The sequence below is a fragment of the Apus apus genome, chromosome 1 (assembly GCF_020740795.1).
Source record: "Apus apus isolate bApuApu2 chromosome 1, bApuApu2.pri.cur, whole genome shotgun sequence".
In the NCBI taxonomy this organism is placed as follows: Eukaryota; Metazoa; Chordata; class Aves; order Apodiformes; family Apodidae; genus Apus; species Apus apus.
Window position 1 is genome coordinate 155,153,352 of NC_067282.1, and position 18,624 is coordinate 155,171,975.

Consider the following 18,624-nt stretch of genomic DNA (forward strand, 5'->3'; position numbering starts at 1 on the left):
CAATAACTCAGCAGGTGTGGATTAGGCACAATATCCTGCAAGTGTTTGGATGTGGACATGCAGGGAACTTGGTATATTGGTGATGATTTTTGTCTGTGAAACTGTAGGAAACCTCCGATTGAGTTTCTGAGACTTAATAGATGGGAGTTCAAGAAGAACATTTGAGGAAGGAGCTTCTTTCCTTTCTAATATCTGTGTAAATAACTCCGTGTGCTTTATTGGTCTCAGAGTCTCCACAGTGGGCAAGCAGAGAATCAATAATCGTTTAAAACTTTGTGAATCAATTAGATGAGCAAGACAGGCATGACAGCAGAATCCTGACAGAGGCAGTGTGCACTGGTTGATTAGAAAGGAGAGCTGGGGAGAGAAAAAGTAGGTGCTACCATGCTTTCATCCACCCTGGGGCACAGGAGGTAACAAGCTATGGACAAAGCCAGCTCTGATGGGGATCAGGTCTTCAAGCATGACAAATGAGGCTGCATTTTGAAATCCTTATTACTTGTTCCAATCAAAGGCTCTTGTAACACACTTCAGTGATAGCTGCTTTCCAAAACAGGGGCTGAACCCAGAGTCCAGGTCCAGTGGTTCAGGAATCCACCTCTGGTTCTTCTCCTCAGGCTTAGGGAGTCCCCAGCTAGATCTGAAACCAGAAGGAGAGTCACCAGGGTGGTGCAGGCTGGGATTTGAACTAGCTAGCTCTCCTGACATGGCAGCCCTACTGGGCATGAGCTGAAGTTTCCACACAGTGCTAATGCATGGATGCTTTAGGGCCAGTCTGGTTTCTGTGCCTCCTGTTCCCTGGTGCAGACATACGTGTTATGTGCTAATGAGGCGGCTGCTTGCCAGCATCATGTCCAAATAAAAATGGACCAGGATAATTAAATTTATGCTCAGGCTCTTTTATAATATCCTGGCAGCATAAGTAAGGTGGCAAAATCCCTCTTAAAACACGACACACAGACTTTTTTTCTTGCCTCGTATACAGTGAGGGTTTGACATTGCTCCTGTCCCAGCCCATGCTGTAAAACACAGTTTGGAGTGAGCTGGGGTGAGTCAGGTTTGGGAGAGCTCTGAGCAGGGAGGAGTTGTACTCTGAGCAAGCAGCACCTCCTTTCCAAAGTGACAGGATTTGATTTGGAGGGTGGAGTGAAGGTTAGCCTGGACCCTCAAGGTCTCAGAAAGCTGTGAGTATGAAATGACTGAATGCTTACTCCCAGGTTCAGGAGGAGAAATGGTGGGCTCTCTTTTTTCTGAGTTTTGGGGCAGCCTCATGGGCAGGTTGCCATTGACCTGGCCTAACTGCATAAACCTGGCTGTAGCTGTGGACTGAATCCCCAGGTAAGAGTGGTGCGTGAACTCAGGGAAACAAAGACAGTAGCTCATATGCTCCACACCTTCCTCTCAAGGAAAACAGCACCAAGGAGCATGGAGACAGTAAGGAACCAGCCCTGGAAAAGGAGGCCTTGGTGGGAAAATGAGGGGTTCAGCCTGGAGAAGAGAAGGTTCTGGGAAGATCTTATAAGCAGCCTTCCAGTACCTGAAGGAGGCCTACAGGAAAGCGGGAGAGAGACTTTTTACAAGGGCATGTAGCGATAGGATGAGAGGTGGCTGGAAGAAGGTAGATTTAGGTTAGACACTAGGAAGAATTTATTTACTGTGAGGGTGGTGGGACACTGGCACAGGTTGCCAAGGGAAGTTTTGGATGAATGCCCCTTCTCTGGAAGCGTTCAAGGCCAGGTTGGACAGGGCTTTGAGCAACCTGATCTAGTAGGAGGTGCCTCTGCCCCATGCAGGTGGTTTAGAACTAGATGATCTGTAAGGTTTCTTCCAATCATTCTATAATTCTATGCTAAGACTTGACTCCTGCCTGCTTCTTGTCACCCAGCACAAGAGGTCCAGGCAGGTGGCTCGTCAGCCACGCTCCTCTTCCAAACCATCTCTGCAGCCTCAACAGGATGCCAAGGGATGAGTCCCTGGTAGGGGTAAGGGTGGCAACGCCCAGCCCCAGCCCTCGCAGCCCCATGGGGCCGGGCCCCGCGCAGCGCTGGGGGGGCGGTGGGGAGCGCAGGGCAGCGCTCTGTGTGCGGGGTTGCCGGGGAGACTCAGCTGCTGAGCCGGGACCACAGCGGTGGGGGTGGACTTTTATTGTCCTCATTTTTTCCTGCTTTTTAATTTAATATTTATCGATCTATTTATTTTAAAATTTTTTTTCAGTGTGTCAGTTATAACCCTCTTAAAGAAGAGGCAGCCAGTTTTGAAGCTGTAGGAAATCTGGAGTCTGCAACCTAGAACTCAACTCTTGGTTTTGTCTTCTTGGTAGGAAGCTCTCCCATTTTAAGGTTTTGTTTTTTTTCTTCTGTTTGTTTGTTATGCTTTCTTTTGAGTAAGAGCATTGCCTGTTACTGCTGGACAGAGTGGGTGAGGCAGAAGCTTTTACTGCTCTGTGCCTTGAGGAAAGTGGAGGGCACATCTACACAGGTTTTGCCTCCAGCTGCTTGCTCACTTGCACTCTGAGGCAAGCAAGCTCTGATCTAAAGGGTCTGTGAGCTATATTAATGTGTTGAAAATGGTCTAGGCTGGTTAATAAGACCAGCTTGTAAGAAAAGAGTAAGTCCTGGCACGGTATTACTCTAAGTTGACTACTTTGCCTCAGCTGTGGTTTGGCCAGCTCAGAGCATGGGCACCGCCAACTTCCCTCTGTCCATAAAGGCTGAGTAGACTTTGGTCTCACCAGGACTGGAGGTGCCATGTGTTCGGATGCAAGCAACTAACAGCATTGCCTGCAGAAGGTTAATGCTTAAATAAGCAATTCAGAATTTGAATGAAAGAAGGTTTTGCTACTTCAGGAGACACAGAGAGAATGGAGGCCCTCACAGACACACTCTGACCTGTCCCACAGCTAGGTCACAGTGAGAGGAGATCTTCAATTCCTGAGAGGCTCAAGGGACATTGGATGAAATGCTGAACTTCCAGGGCTTATCTAAATAGACTCGGTGAACCTTTGGAGGTTCAGCTCAAGATAAACTTTGTGAATACTAAGAGACCAAAGGCATACTTGACAAAATGGAAGAGTAGTTAATTTAGAAATGATAAAAAGAAATAGTATTTCACCCCACATAGCTGATTTGAGAAATTTTTTCAGTGATATCTTGCCAAATACTGTGACGAGACTTTTTTAAAAGTGCTGGATAGTTTTATGGCTACTATTGATTAATATGACTATGCCAATGACATCCCATTCAGCTTACACTCAAAATTCAGTTCTTAGTCTAGAGGGTAAGACATCCAGAAAAGAAGTCCCAGGCAAACACCATGATGTAATTGGATGGATGAGTAATGGGGCAGTCTGACTTTCCTCTAACTAATATGGGCTGACAATGTCAGGATATTAAGCCACCCTAGTGGGCTTCTCTGAACTGAAACAGGAGAACTAGGTTTGGGCTGTCAAGATTGCCAGTGTGGTGTAACATGGCATCTGATGGGTGGAATCTACCTAAAAGGGCCAGTGATTTAATCCATCCATGTAAGCTCATCAAACAAGTTAACACACACATACAGAGGTGAAAATGGAAATGCAATGAGCCTGGTGTGAAAACTGTTTATCCTGGCAGCTTGCTAACTGCCATTTCCCCTCAGTGGAAAAGTGCTGGCATCCCTATGTGATGCTCTGAGAAGCTGGCATGACATACCATCATACAGCTGCTTTGACCAGTAGTTGTGTACAAAATTAATAAATAGTGCACCTTCTCCTTAGCCAAACAACTTTTGGGATTTTTCTCTGAAGCATATATGTCATACAATGGCCCTGGTGTGTTTGACTCTTTAATCATTTTTATTAACTGTCAGTGGTATGGAGCGAAACAATCCCAAAATCAAGATTATAGAATCTAAGGTATCTTGTGTTTCCTTGTGTTGCAAAATGCTTTGAACAAATGATTTCTGTAGACCCTTAAGTGGAAAGTGGAAATCACTTAGCAGTTTTCAGTCCTTGAGTCATCTTTAATCAGAGACCTTTTTATTGCAGCTCTCAGGAACTCCTTGGTGCTGGAGCACTTTTACACAGTTGTCCCTGGGGTAGGGCTCTGCAGGAGATCTGTTTCCACTGCTACAGAGAGATTAACGTCCAAGATGTGATTGGGATCTGTGTATATGGTGATACTTACGTGTATAGTCAATGTTATACATGTGAAGCTTGGTACATTTACCAGGGTAACAAAATGTAGCTATGCTAAATTCTTTATCTCAGTTACTTTCAGTAGCCACCAGGGATCATGGCTTCCAGAGAAGACCTAGAGAGTTAACAACCATTCTCCTAATTGACTCAGACCTTCTTTCTTGTCCAGCTGTATGCCCTGTCTAGCAGGGACCAGAAGGACACAACAGAGCAACACACTCTCCAGTAAAAGAGAGCTCCTACAGCCCTCCACTAATTTATCACAGTATATCCTGCCTGCCTTTCAATCAGTTGGAACATTGAACATGGCCTTTCCCTTTCAATCCACCAATTTCTTTATTCAGTTCTCTGTAACCATCATCTCTGAGCTATGTATCCTTCTGTCAAATGAAGCTAGTGTGTTCAGTAGTTATTATGAGAAGAAGGAAGATAACTGATAAATGACACAGTTATGTAAACCATGCTTCTGCAGTTAACAAATCTGAACTTCCCACTGATGGCATGTTCCCAGGGCAGCTCTGAGGATTGTCACCAAGAACGATCCACTCACCAGTGAATCAGAGCACTGGGAAAGGATTGCAGGGGTTCATCTGCTCCATCTGCTGTGCAAGCCAAAATCAGTAATTACCCAGGGAACCTGTTCCAGTAAGACAGGAAAGTGTTGAAAACGCACTAAATAGTATCAGCTAGGCAGAGAGCCATTAAGAAATGGCACAGTCCAACATGATCCAACCTTACTGTGAGTAGGTTTTGCTGGGAGTATGTGTATTGGTGGAAATGTGAGTGTATATCAGAGTAAGAGATGCAGAGATGCTGTTCAAGGTGACAGTGCCACCACAGGGATGTTGTGCTAGGGCTGTAGCATCACTGGATTATTATAGGCACTCAAGGAAAGGTCTCACACAAGATGATGCAGCACATAATATTAAAAAGAGTTCTATTGTATTGAGTTGCTGAAAACTAAATGAAAAAATTAAATCTGGAGAGAAAAAACAATCAGGCAGAAGATTGCAACTGCAGGCTACCCTGAGGCAGTGATGCGTTTGTGGTAAGAATAAACAGGAGTAAATGAACACTTAAGTAACAAAGATCCTTATTTCCTGTCAGGTCTGTTATAACAAACAGGACTCAAAAATAGAGAAAATTAATTATAAGACTTTGAACTGTTGTGGCATTTTCCATCACAAACAATAAAACTCCCAGTGAATCAGGTATCCCACCAGGACTGTGATAAATAGGAACACAGTGGTGTCTCAGTTTTGACAAAAAAAAAACACAACACAGCTAGGGAAATGAAGGTCTGTGTTTTCCCAGAAGTTATTTGGTGCTTGCTCACTCCTTTTTGCCCCCACAAAATGGGTGGTAGGCAGGGCCAAAATCTAAACAAGAGGCAGCTCTATGAGATTTGTCTGTAGGCCATAGAGGAATTTTGCATCTCAAGGCTGTACTGAAGACACACCAGGGAAATGAGAAGAAATGGAAAGGAAGGGAAGGGCAGAGCCCAGTTGTTAAATTATGGCTGTTTGAGAAGCTTAATGCAGCAGCAAATGGGGTTATGTATGCTGATGTTCCCAAAAGCCTAATAAAAAGGGGCTACCCCCAGATAAGCATGAACTGCATTTCTCCTGCACCTGTGCAGAGACAGCAGCCTAGAGCATTTTGCAAATAAATTGATTATTTCTCCAAATAGGAGAAGCAAACTCACTGCCTTACTCTTCACTCAAATTCCTTGTGTATAACTTGGCACACCTGGCCCTCGTGGGGTCTGGTGCTTGGACTAAAGGAATGTGCCAGCAGTAGCAAAAATCTGTTCATGGCCCAGCCATCAGAATACGGCAGACAGAACAAGATTATATTCAGATAGGCTGCGTGGAGGAACCATAATTGCTTATCTCCTCAGGCCCCAAGTCAGCAGCTACACTGTGGCTCAGTGAAAGGCCCTCTAGTTCCTCAAGACGACTGGCTCTCTGCAAATGTTTTTGGAATCTTGCATTTCTTTGCTTTAGGGGTGTTCTGCCCATGCCAAGAAGCAGTTTTGCTCTGTATACTAAGATGTTGTTTGTAAGGGAGTAACTGTTTTTGCTTGCCTGGGGAATCCAGAGAGATTGTTAGGAAGGAACTTGTGAGAAAAGCACCCCGGGGACCACTTCTGCCACATCTGAAGGTAAAAGGTTCATTAAATGGCAGTGATTGTTTTCAAATGGTGCAGCTGCAGGAGGGCTCCTCCAAGAGTCATCTGCAGCCTTGCCGAGGGCTTGCATCTTCTGTGAGGTGTGGGTCAGAACTGGCTTTGTGCAATATCTGCATGGGCTTCCCCTTGAGGAACAGAAGGCACTGGGCAACTTTGAAGTGGTGGCAATAACACTCGGTTGCTCTCTAAACCTTGTGCCACCTCTGCAAACCCTCTTCCATCCACCTAGGAACTCAACAGCCACCAGTCTCCAAAAGGAGTCTTCATGGTAGGTTCTTTTGCACCTTCACCATGTGCAAACCAGCCTCCTTATCTTGAGGGGTTAAACGTGCAGGAGGGGGAGGCAATACTTGTCCCAGCAGCGGTAAACTCAGAGCAGATTTTCTGTGGGAAGCCATCTGTCAGCTGGGGAGTGGTGCTGTGTCAATTGATCAGCTCCACCTCCAGCTCAGCTCTTCAAGCTACAGATACCTGACCTTGCAGGATGGCAGTGGAGGAGGACTAGGATCTCTGGAGGCACTGAGATCCTGTAATAGAGACTCTACTCTTTCAGGCCATGTGATGGACACCCTGCAGCATCTGTCTCTTGCAGCAGTTAGCTATGGGGAGCCTGGGTTTGCAGGTGAAAGGGCTGCAGGACAAAGACAAGCTTTTTCCTGTAGTCAGGGGATTGTGTTTCACATGGATGATATGCAATACAAGGGATGACTTCCGCTTTGAACTCAAAACTATCCTTATCCCAAACTTAAATCTATCTCCCAATGGTAATGTTGAACCATGTTTTGGCTGTTCCATGTTTTGGCTGCTCAAAGGTGAAAAAGGGAGGTAGAGAATGTGAAATTTCTGCAGGACAAAAATAAGAGTTTGCCATGTTCTATAAAAATCTTTAATGTCTGGAGGGGTAAAATATTCCTTTTTGGTTTTAGACTCCAATAATGCAGTAATGATTCTATGAGGTATATATGTGTAAAAATGGTAAACTGAACCGCCCCTTTAGATCTCATTTAAAAGCTTTCATTGTAACACCACTGTGAGGTCAAATTCCTACTCTGATAGGCCTGTGGTTCTCTTGTCTGTTCAGCTCCTTCTTCCTGACTTTCCATCAGGTGTGATCAAAAATAAGGAGAGGGAGGAAATTGTGGCTCTCAGGCATTTTTTTCAGTTTCTGTTCCCCAAAAGGCATTCACTGAGATTTCTGTTGAGCTCCATGAGGAATTCTAATTTATTATGACATGGACATTTTTTTCTACGATGTTGACTGTCTGCCCCACTCTTTTCTGAATGCTGAGTTGTCTAGCCCAAGTACTGAGGTGATCAAGGGCCAAGAGACATCTTGGTGAGGCAAGAGCTGGACTGGCTTACACCTCCTTAGTACTCCTATTTTGAACAGAAGTTTGAACAGAAGCTTGGTGCTTCTATAATAAGAATGTGAGCAGTTGCTCAAGAGCAATTATTACTGCACAGCCAAGGGGTCTGTGCTGTTTGATTTAAGGAGAGATGCCTACATTACGCTGTGGAGAAGAATTATTTAGCTGGGTTGTGATAAAGCTATCTATTTGGTGTATTGATTTTTGAACTTCTGATACAGACTGGTTAGTGAAGAGCTCTGAATTTTCTCCCCACGTTTTTGGGGCTGCATTCCCTTCAACAGTTGGGCTGTGCACTTGTGTTTAAAATCATGCAGAGAGCAGTACCCCCTGCACCTTGATATGACACCTACTAACTCCCCTGTATGTATGTATATATAGCCTTGAAATACTAGTGGATTTCACTTCTCCCACCCCCTATGTCACTGAGGAAAGCACCCAGGATTTATTAGACAAGACTGGAAGATGCTGGGTGTCAAATATTCCCATAATTCAACAACAAGATCCTTCAGGTCTTGGATTTTCTGCTAGAAATAATGGAAATTTGCAGTCAGTTCAGAGGTTATTATATGTAAGTATAGAAAATCTTTTGTTGAATTTAATATAAAAATAAATGCTAGCCATCAGTGTAGCTGTCTTGCCTTTTCATTTTATGGTAAGGCTGAGTCTTAACACTCCAGCATTCAGTTTGGCACAAGTGGCTTTCAAAGGCACAGTGCTGTGAAGGGTATTGGAGATGCTTGTTCAGGCTTTCTTCAAACTATGGCAAATGCTGTGACAATAGTGTAGTCTTTCCTCATTTTCTTCATAAGTTTAAAAGATAAAAAGAGAAACCTCTTTCAATAAAAAAGATACTTGAGTACAATTCTGGGAAAAGGGGACGAATTCCAGTGTTTATCACAGATTGAGAGGCTCCTGTGCTGCTCCTTTTTTTTACTTGTCTCCAATTTGTTGCTGCTTCCTTTTTTTTTAAAATACTTTTTCATTTAAATTTTTTTTTTTTAATTTTTCTTGTTGCATACATTTATATTTCCAGTGAGCAAAGAGCAGCCCTGTCAATATTTTTGCACATGGTTGATGAGCTGTATGGAAGAAGTGAAGAGCATTTAATCACCAAATTTCATAAGAGAGGCATTGGGATCTGAGAGCAAGGACTCTTTTGTATAGGATGAGACTCATAGGGAGCTCAGGAAAGAGAAACAAACAGCTTAAGGCTGGGTGCAGGATCAGGCCTTCTTCTCTAGAGCTGCTGAGCTATGGTACATTTTGCCATATCTCTAGGTAATCAAAACCATGAGTCAAGAAGGGTTGGATGGACAGATGATTAACTGGCAAAGCTGTTGAATAACAGCTTTACCTTTTGGGCTGTGGGAGAGACAATTTGGTAGAGAGCTGTTCTAAATATAAATATCTTGAGGTGTTGTCTTGAGCCATTTGCACAATGAGTTTCCCCAAGTCTAAAACTCTTGACTACCTCCTTTTGGATCTCTGCTTCAACTCTTCTAGCTCACTGAGAGAAAGTGAAGCTGCTATCTCATTGTGGAAGTGATGATTAGATTTTCATGGGGCGCTGAGCAACCTGGTCTAGTGGGAGGTGTCCCTGCCCATGCAGGGGAGTTGGAACTAGATGATCTTTAAGGTCCCTTCCAACCCAAACCATTCTATGATTTTATGATTCTATGATTTGGAGAACTTTCTTATTGTAATGGGAATCTCTGCAGAGATATATAATTCTGCCTTTTTTGTTGCTTGTTTATTTGCTTGTGCTCTAACCCTACTCTACATAAGTCAGTGGGAGTTTGTAGTTTATTTTAAAAGATAGAAATTCGATCCATAAGAGAGCATAACTTGGAAATGCTTTTCCCATTCCTTTCCATCGTGAAATGGGTAAAAGCAGGGATTTGGATTTGACTGGATCTGTCACAAATTGAAAGTCTGATATCTTGTGAAATCCCAGGACAAAAGTGTTATGCCATTGAAGAGCTGAGATCTGTACAGAGCTCCCTTGGAGTTTTGGAGATTATAAATTGGTACAAATTCTGATTCTTGCAAAGATGAACTTGGTATGGTAGAAGGATATGAAAGCAATAACAAGAGAAATATTGAGCTAACATTGCTCTGAAACGTGGTATAAACAAAGCCCATGGTAGTTTAGAAATTTATTTTTCTTTTTTGTTATATTTTATGGTGTTCTGAGACTGAGGCTTCACAGTTGTACCACTTTGTGCTACTGCCTGCTTTGAGAGGAGCTTGCAGTGAAGGCTCTCAGAGCTATTTTTGTCCAATGTTTTTTTGCTTACTGTAGTTGTACTGCAGTCTGAGTACTCAAACTAAATTGACTGTCCCAAACTAAATAAAAATCAAAGCTGCTGGGTATCCTGTTTATACTGCATGTAAGATGATGATGATCCCTGGATTATTACAGCTCTTAGTTTCTGCAGCCATGGAATATTTTGTACAACCTTCAGGAATTTTGCAGACAACATCAAGTTGGATGGAAGTGTTGATCTGCCTGAGGGTAGGAAGGCTCTACAGTGGGATTTGTACAGGCTGGACTGATGGTCAGAGGCCAGTTGTATGAAGTTCAACAAGGCCAAGTGCTGGGTCCTGCACATGGGTTGCAACAACCCCATGCAAAGCTACAAGCTGAGTGGCTAGAAGAGCTGTCGGAGGAGAAGCATTGGGGGGTTTTGATGGGCTCCCAAATGAGTATAAGCCAGCAGTGTGGCCAGGTGGCCAAGAAGGCAAACAGCATCCTGGCTTGTGTCAGAAATAGTATGGCCAGCAGGACAGTTTTGGGCCCTCAGTAGAAGAAAGACATTCACATGCTGGAGTGCGTAGAAGGAAGGGCAACAAAGCTGGTGAAAGGTCTAGAGCACAAGTCTGATAAGAAGCAGCTGAGGGACCTGGGGTTGATTAGCCTGGAGAAAAGAAGGCTGAAAGGAGACCTTATTGCTCTGTACAACTGCCTGAAAGGAGCTTGTAGGAGGTGGGTGTTGGTGTCTTCTTGCAAGGAACAAGTGATAGGACAAGAGGAAATTTTCTCAAGTTGCATCAGTGCAGGTTTAGGTTGTATATTATGAAAAATTTCTTCAGCAAAAGGGTTGTCAGGCACTGGAACAAGCTGACCAGGGAAGTTTTTGAGTACCATCCCTTGAGGTATTTAAAAGCTATAGATGTGGTGCTTAGGGCCATGGTTTAATGGTGGAGTTGGCAGTGCTAGGTTGACAGCTAGACCTGAGGATCTTAAAGGTCTTTTCCAACCCCAAAAATTCTACGATTCTATTCTATGATTCTGGTTTGTTTTGTTTTGTTTTGTTTTGTTGCCTTACTTGTGTACCACTTGTTCCCTGTCTATTAGAATCATGCCTAACATTTGAAATCTATAAGTGATTTCAGCGACCTGCCTTTAAAAATAAAGTAAGGACAGCTGGTCATAAAAAGGCTTTTACTTCCTTCCCACTTGCTTCACTTAAATTTTAAATTTTTAAAAATTAAACATCCTTAAGCTCTGGCCAAGACATGAAGTGTAAGATTTTGACTGTATGCCTACCCCTCCATGCTCAATGGGTTGACTAGGAATGCTGTTTATTTCTTTTCACCTATTCTTGTTTTCTTTTTCTCTCTTCCTCTCTGACTTCCTATTCTAGGATGAGTCATCCATGTTCTTCCAGTTTGGCCCATCAATAGAACAGCAAGCCTCTGTCATGCTCAACATCATGGAAGAATATGACTGGTACATCTTCTCCATTGTCACTACTTATTTCCCTGGTTACCAGGACTTTGTGAACAAGATTCGCAGTACCATTGAGCACAGCTTTGTGGGTTGGGAACTGGAGGAGGTCCTCCTGTTGGACATGTCCCTGGATGATGGGGACTCAAAGATCCAGAACCAGCTCAAGAAGCTCCAAAGCCCTGTTATCCTCCTCTACTGCACAAAGGAAGAGGCCACCTACATTTTTGAGGTGGCCAACTCTGTGGGTCTGACAGGCTATGGTTACACGTGGATTGTGCCCAGCCTGGTGGCAGGGGATACAGACACAGTGCCATCCGAGTTCCCCACCGGGCTCATCTCTGTCTCATATGATGAATGGGACTATGGTCTTCCTGCTAGAGTGAGGGATGGAATAGCCATAATCACCACGGCTGCTTCTGATATGCTGTCTGAACACAGCTTCATCCCTGAGCCCAAGAGCAGCTGTTACAACACCCAGGAGAAAAGGATTTACCAGTCTAACATGCTCAACAGGTAAGCGAAGGGGCTGGGCTGGCCTTACAAAAGAGGGATCAGAAAGAACCTCTGAGACCAGAATGATTCTGCTAGGGTACATAGTGGTTCGGGGCAGCAGGTGATGTTGGCCAGAACCTGGGCATGGGGAGGTGTGCTTATGGTGGGACCCATGTTGCTGTGCATCCTGAGTGCCAGTACTGTCACCCTCTTAGCCTCCATACAACACAGGGGGCAAGCCAGCATGAGGAAAAGGAGCTGTGAAGGCATGATACAAAAATTTGAGTGTGCCACTTGGTGCACAAAATTTTATATATTTCAGCACTGCTTTTATAACAGTGCTGAACTTCTTGGAGTGTCTTTGCATGAATGGGTCTGTAACTCTCAGGTGGTTTCTTGCTGCAAGCAGTGGGGATGTTTGTATTGAAATCTATGAGGGACCAGGTTCTGTTCCAGCAGTATGTTAACAGGTGTCCTTTATAGGTGATGGATGTGTAACCCACCTGGAATCGTTTCATGGCACCTGTTGTCTGCGGACCAAGTGTCTATCTGCTGTCCATTAGACCTGAATTACAGGAGAAAAGGAAATGCAGAGAGATGTGGAGAACTAGAGCTGCAAAAAGAGTTAGTGTCAACTCTGCTCACCTCCGACTTTATACTGTAATCCTTTAAAGCCCTTGGGTTTAAAGAGAACAGCTTGTTCTATCACCCTACTCATTGGCACCTTGTTGGCCATTGTCTGTTGAGTGTTTTGGGTCCCATTCTCTCTTGTACACATTGTGCAGAGAGCCTAGGCACCTCCATCAGAATGGCAAGTGTTTCTAGATGGAAAAGGTCATGTAAAATGGGGAAAACGTATTAGAATAAACATCTCCAGACTCAGATTTTCTTAAGAAACTGTGCTAAGATACTTTTTTAACGTCATAAAGGAAGCCCGTGGTAGAACAACCTCTAGAACAGTGCTCTGATTACTAGATCTTCCTTTTTGTCCCAGCTGGAGTTTTAGTCTGTTGCTAAGCAACCCAGGTAATTAGACATGGGATCTGCAATTAGCCAGATGCTCCTGACCTGCTGAGCTGTCATTCTCTAATGTCTTACATATAAAATCCTTTGGTAGGTTCATCTCTTTGTGGTAGGACAAGGGGTATCCAGGCAGTAGCCTTCAGGAGAGGTGACCACACAGAGCTCAGCATCTTTGTTCATGTGTCATGGTGAATGATGGAACAGTGTGAATGTGGTGGATTGGTTTGTGTGCTGTGACCCCTCACTGTCAACTACACTAGGCAGTTAGAGGGACTGGAGAACAAGAAAGCAGATTTTGCTTTTCTTGAAAGTTGAGGCCTGAAAGAAAAGTCTATTCTTCGACCCATTATTTTATCCATAATGCTATCTGCTGTTTGTTCTTTGTGATACATTGACATATTACCTGGTCTTACTGCCTTTTACTTCCTCTTCCCCATACTGGCTACTTGCTATCTGCAAGCTTTGAAACTACCAAAGGTGCCTAAAACTTTTATCAGTTTCCTTCCCAGCTAGGCTTAGGGCAAGGGATGTTTTCTGCTGCTCTTTTGAGTCATCCCTGCAATGTTTAAGGAGAGAAAATATTTTGAATATATACAAAGTTATGAGAAGTAGCATTAAGGCAGGCTGTTGTTCTGCCTTTCCAAATAAATAGGGATTTTTTTGAGGGAGCTGTATGGTGTCTTTTCAGCAGTTACCTAGAAAACAAAATGTTGCCCACTATGTGATGCAGTGTTCTGCAGAGACTTTCTGCTAAGTAGTTCTTTTGACACTGCATTACCTGTGCATAAGGTTATACCCATAGAGCTGCGCTGTTTCATGGACCCAACATAATCTCTCTGCATAGCACTTCTTTGCATTTCATTGAAGTCACCAGCTCAGAGACTGTTGAGTCTCTGGATATGACAGTACTGTTGTGCAGTGTAAATGTGCCTTCAAGCCTGGGCACACCACATGAAAGAAGTTCGTGTCACTTTTGAAGAAACTAGCTTTCTTCTCACCTTCATGGCCCAAATCATCCTGTTTCTTCCTTGTCTGCTTTGGGTACAGTATTCACAGGAATGCCTGCAGATACGTGTAGATATACCCAGGTTGGTTTGGGTACCAACTTCAGTTTCCCTGAGAAGCAGAGCCAATTAGTCCCTGCCAAGCTCCGTTCTGCCACTGCCTAGATTGCTGCAGGCACCTAACTCAGAAATAATTACTCTGTTACTTCTATGACCACAGCACAAATATTTGCTTTACCTTGCACGGTGCTAGCCTGTGATCTGTTAGTTTTGGGGTTCTGCCCCCCTAAATGTTTCCACCCTCCCTGTACTTCTGAGTGAACAGTTAAAAAGTTTGAGTTTGTGAGTTGGGTGCTTAGTTTTCTGTGTAAGTGAAGTTACTTTCAGAAAGCTTTTGATGTATGAAAGCTAGGCCATTGCTTTTAAAATGTACCTGAAGATTCAATAGAAATGTGATAGCTTCAAGCTCAGCCTCACAGGCTGGAGTCTGGGCAGGAGGCAAGGTAGAGGAGAGGGACAAGATGTGGAAAGAAGCAGTCATGAATATATGAGTTCACCTGACTGAACCAAACCCCACAGAGATGAATGGCTGTAATCTGTGTTCATATGTTCAAGTCCTATTGAACTCTCTGGAATTTACTATGAGCTAAGCTTTAAACCTCTCCCGATATACTTTGTGTATCTGAGGTCTTTAAATATCTCATGAAATGCTTTGTCTATCTGGGGTATTACAGATTGTGCAGACCTGGCTGCTTCATTCTTTCCCTGACCACTTCCACCTACTCAGGTCCCACAGCACCTCTACATTATGCACACCAGGCAACACCTGCATGTCTGAGACATGGTCTGGCTCACTTTGGACTGGACTGAAGGTTGTGGAAAACTACTTTTAGTCTTGCCCTGGACCCAGCAATACTATATTCAGCCATCTGCAACTTACATTTCCCCCTCTGCATGCCTACACAGAATAGAGAAATGTATGTAAGTGGGTTTGATGTCTAGGGAGACTGCAAAGTGTATGTGACCTCAGACAATACATCACCATGTAGCTGGTGTTTCAGAAACTCTTGAAACTAATCCAAAGTGGTCCAGTTTGCTTCAAATTCATAGCTGGGAGGCAGTGCGATAAAGGAATTTTCCCATTTTATTCTTTGGAGAGTGACACATGCAACTGAAAAAACATGTAATTTAGTTCAGCTGGGGCACATTATGCACTAAGACAGTGAATTAGTCATTTCCCAAGATCTGCCTTTGAACTCTGACAATTTTTTTTTCCTCTTTCTGAAAGTGCAGTAGATCTGAATGCAGATAAAATCAAATGGTCTCGCTGAACATGGTCTTGGTGGTTGATCTGGGTGTAAAATGGAGTAAGGAGAAAATGAACTGAATGTTGCTCAGATTCAGACGGAAAGCTCCGTTTCTCCACATCTGTCCCCCTTCTACATTAACACTTGTTTATTTTTGCAAGAGCTTCTGCAAACAAAGTTTTGTTTGAAGTCTGGCTGCAATCACAAAAAGAAACAAGACCGACTGTTATCTAAATGCCATTTCTTGCCAATGTGGGTGTTTGGTCTGCTTCTTCTCGTATTAATAATGGTCTCATAGCAACTGTTTCTTGTCTGTCTTGAAGCAGGTTCTCCTTTGTGTTAGACTGGAACTGCAGAAGTATGATCACGACCATAGCAGGTTTTGTCCTAGAAATGAGCTCACTGGTGAGATAACTCCACTAACTAGTAGGAAGATGATACTTTGAGAAAGATTTGTTCTGCAAGAATTGAAAGCTTTCTTTTTGAATGATTCTTGAGGAATTTTTCCTCTAGTGAGGGATTTATCTCAATTTATGCTGATAATAGGTTTAGGTGATCATTTGGATTTCAAATATCTAAATGCTGTTTTCCAGTTCAATTACACTTTTTAATTCTTTGTTCTGTTTGTAAAAATTACCTGTTTCATTTCTTCCTTCATTGTCCCGGAAATGAATCTGGTTTGAATATTCCAGCCTACCAAGTTTATAATTATCTCAATGGCTAGACTTCTCATGGGCACCTAGTAAACCCATAATACTCTCTGCTCTCTTCTACTGGATGAGGGGATTGCATAGGTTGTGAAGGAGACTTTAACAAGGATTTCCTCTGGAGAGATGCTCATACTCTCCATTCCAAGGAGAGCTGCTAACCTTCTAGGCATTCTGCAAAGCTCTTATCTTCTTCCTTCACCATTGCTGCTGAGGAGAGTGTGGGCAGAGGTGGATGTGTTTATAGGCAGCCTTCTTCTTCTTCTGTTATTTTAACTGATGGGACAGATTTCCTTGAGCTTGGGATTGGTTTCTCATTACATTTTAGAAATATGAATAAATAACTAAATGACAGGAGCATTCTTGGGAGTGGAATTCAGGGATGAGTTATGAGAAAAGAATATGATTTCTGGCACATATTTGAGGAATAGAAGCTTAGCCATTTCATATGGATGTTCACAGTTGTTGGGCTACATAAGCTGTGTTTTTATTATAGCCTTCAATGAGACCTGGGTTCTTCCTACTGGTTGTCACGGCTGCTTGTGAATGCTGGGCCATAACTACTAGTTTGTTGTTGTAGGGTTACTAATGAGTTCTTCACTCATTGGCTTTAATAGTCTCTCATTTAACACCAGGCTGCACACACCAGATTTCATTTTACTAAAAAGTGCAGTGAAGCATTTGCTTTGGAATGAAAATACAAATGTGGAATTATACTGCCTTTGCAAAAAAATACATTAAGAGGGGAAACAAAGGTAGGTTCAGTTCTGCACCTCAGATTCCTCAAATATGGAAACAGCTGGCAAGTTAGCTTGGTGTGTTTCTTGGACTTAATACTTCCACTTTGGGGGAAGTACTAACTTTCATGTGGAGCCTTTCATGCCAACCAGTGAAGAAATGCAAAAGAGACCTTGATGAATGGTTGGAAACTATTTTCATAGGTCCATCCAGGGCAAGCTCTGTTCTCACATGACCATATTCCCCTAGTGGAAATGAGGAACTTCTGGGACTTAGCTAAAGAGTGAGTCAGTAAGCAGTGAAACTGCTTTCCATAAGATTGTACAAATATATTGCTTCCTTGTAGACTCAAGACCATAGGGGCTATATGCTTTCCTGAAAGGGTGCAGTGCCCCTCCACAGGTGCTATGCCATCCTGATGCCCAGGAGCAGCTCCATGTCCATAGCACCCTGGACTTGCTTTCCCCAGGTCAGCGCCAAGGACACTGCCCAGGCAGCACCTTTTTTTTATTTCCCAGGCCTCTCCCAACCCATCCTTCTGCCCTCTCCTCTTCAGTCTTCACAGCTATTGCCTGCCATGTCAGACACAGTGATTATTATGTGTCATTTGCAGGTACTGCCATGGAGACACTCTGTTTTCTCACCTGTTGCCACACACGTTCATACAGCGTAACAAGGGAGTTGAGAGCAGGAATGGAGAAAGAACCATTTGTGTCAGCCTTCCTCTGTTCATGGGACTGTGTATTTAACCTTGTGCTAAGACAGAGGAGCACTGGCCAGCACTGAGGTCTCGCTGGCTTCAGTGGGGCTGCATCTACCTGCTTGGCAGCTGGCTGGGAAGCCCTTCTCCAGCCCTTACACCCAGCGGTGGGAAGTGCTGTGCTGGGAGATGTGTCTTGTCTTCAGGCAAGAGGGGGGAGAAGGTATATATGGCATGTTTCCACAATGCAGAAAATACCCTTTTCAGAAACTTGAAGGGTAAGGCAGCATATGTAACTTTTGGCCTTTTGAAGCCTTTAAGCCAATGTCTTGTTAGCAGCTCGTTATGTTCCTGCTGGCTGGTGTGTCCGGCTGCCGTCGGGCTGGTGCTGGCTGGCCACACGTGGTGGGAGCGTTGCTGACGGATTAGAGATCCCTGCTGCTGGAAGCTGCCTGTTCCTGTCATGGCTCCAGCAGCAGCTGGAGGCCAGGGCTGGCTTGCGCTTGCTGCCTCTGTTAGAGTCTTGCTGCCTCCCTGCTTCCACTGTTGCACATCTCTGCTGCTTGCATTCTCTTTTCTTGCACTTCATTTGTCCTGTGTGCCTTGCTGCCTGCTGTGGTGGTTCAGTGCCGGTGGAAGGTGCCAAGTTTGTAACCCTGGGGCTACCACTTAGTCGTGTTGCCTTCTCAGGAGGTGAGCAGTTGCGGGTGGGAGCATTTATCCACGTGCCATCACATCTCAGAGGCAGCGTTCAATTTGTCTTTCTCACTCCTTTGTGTCTGTCCCTTGAAGGGGGATACTGAGGGTGGATTTGTAACATGTTCTTGACCCAAACCTTCCACCTACTGGTGGGCTGCTAAGGATACCCAGTGGAGAAGGGCATGGTGTGTGCCTGGGTGTCCTCCTTGCTTTGCCCAGCCTTTAAGCAGTGCTGCCTAGGCAGAGGAAGGCATGACTATCTTCCATGGGAAGGTCTAACATCAAACAAACTCACCATGCTGGTAAGATGCTGCAGACTAAGTGCATGATGGGGGAGATGGCAAAAATATTTGTTCCTCAGCAGGTGCCACAGGTTCTGCAGAATAAGGCTTTGTCTGTTGGGGAAAGGAGGCACTTGTGTGTGGGCAGCTGCATTTTTCATTCTCTTTGCAATTAAAATAGGATGGAAGGGTTCAAGTGAAGTGA

At 44.0% G+C, this 18,624-nt stretch overlaps 1 protein-coding gene across 1 annotated transcript in view; it reads left to right on the forward strand.

Annotated features, from left to right (window-relative positions):
• The window catches only part of GRIN2B (glutamate ionotropic receptor NMDA type subunit 2B), a 169,785-nt gene that overhangs the window by 40,125 nt on the left and 111,036 nt on the right, over positions 1 to 18,624 (forward strand). The window contains exon 2 of the mRNA XM_051620353.1: positions 11,383 to 11,981. Coding sequence (XP_051476313.1) covers positions 11,383 to 11,981 — 599 coding nt within the window. The remainder of the gene's footprint in view (positions 1 to 11,382; positions 11,982 to 18,624) is intronic.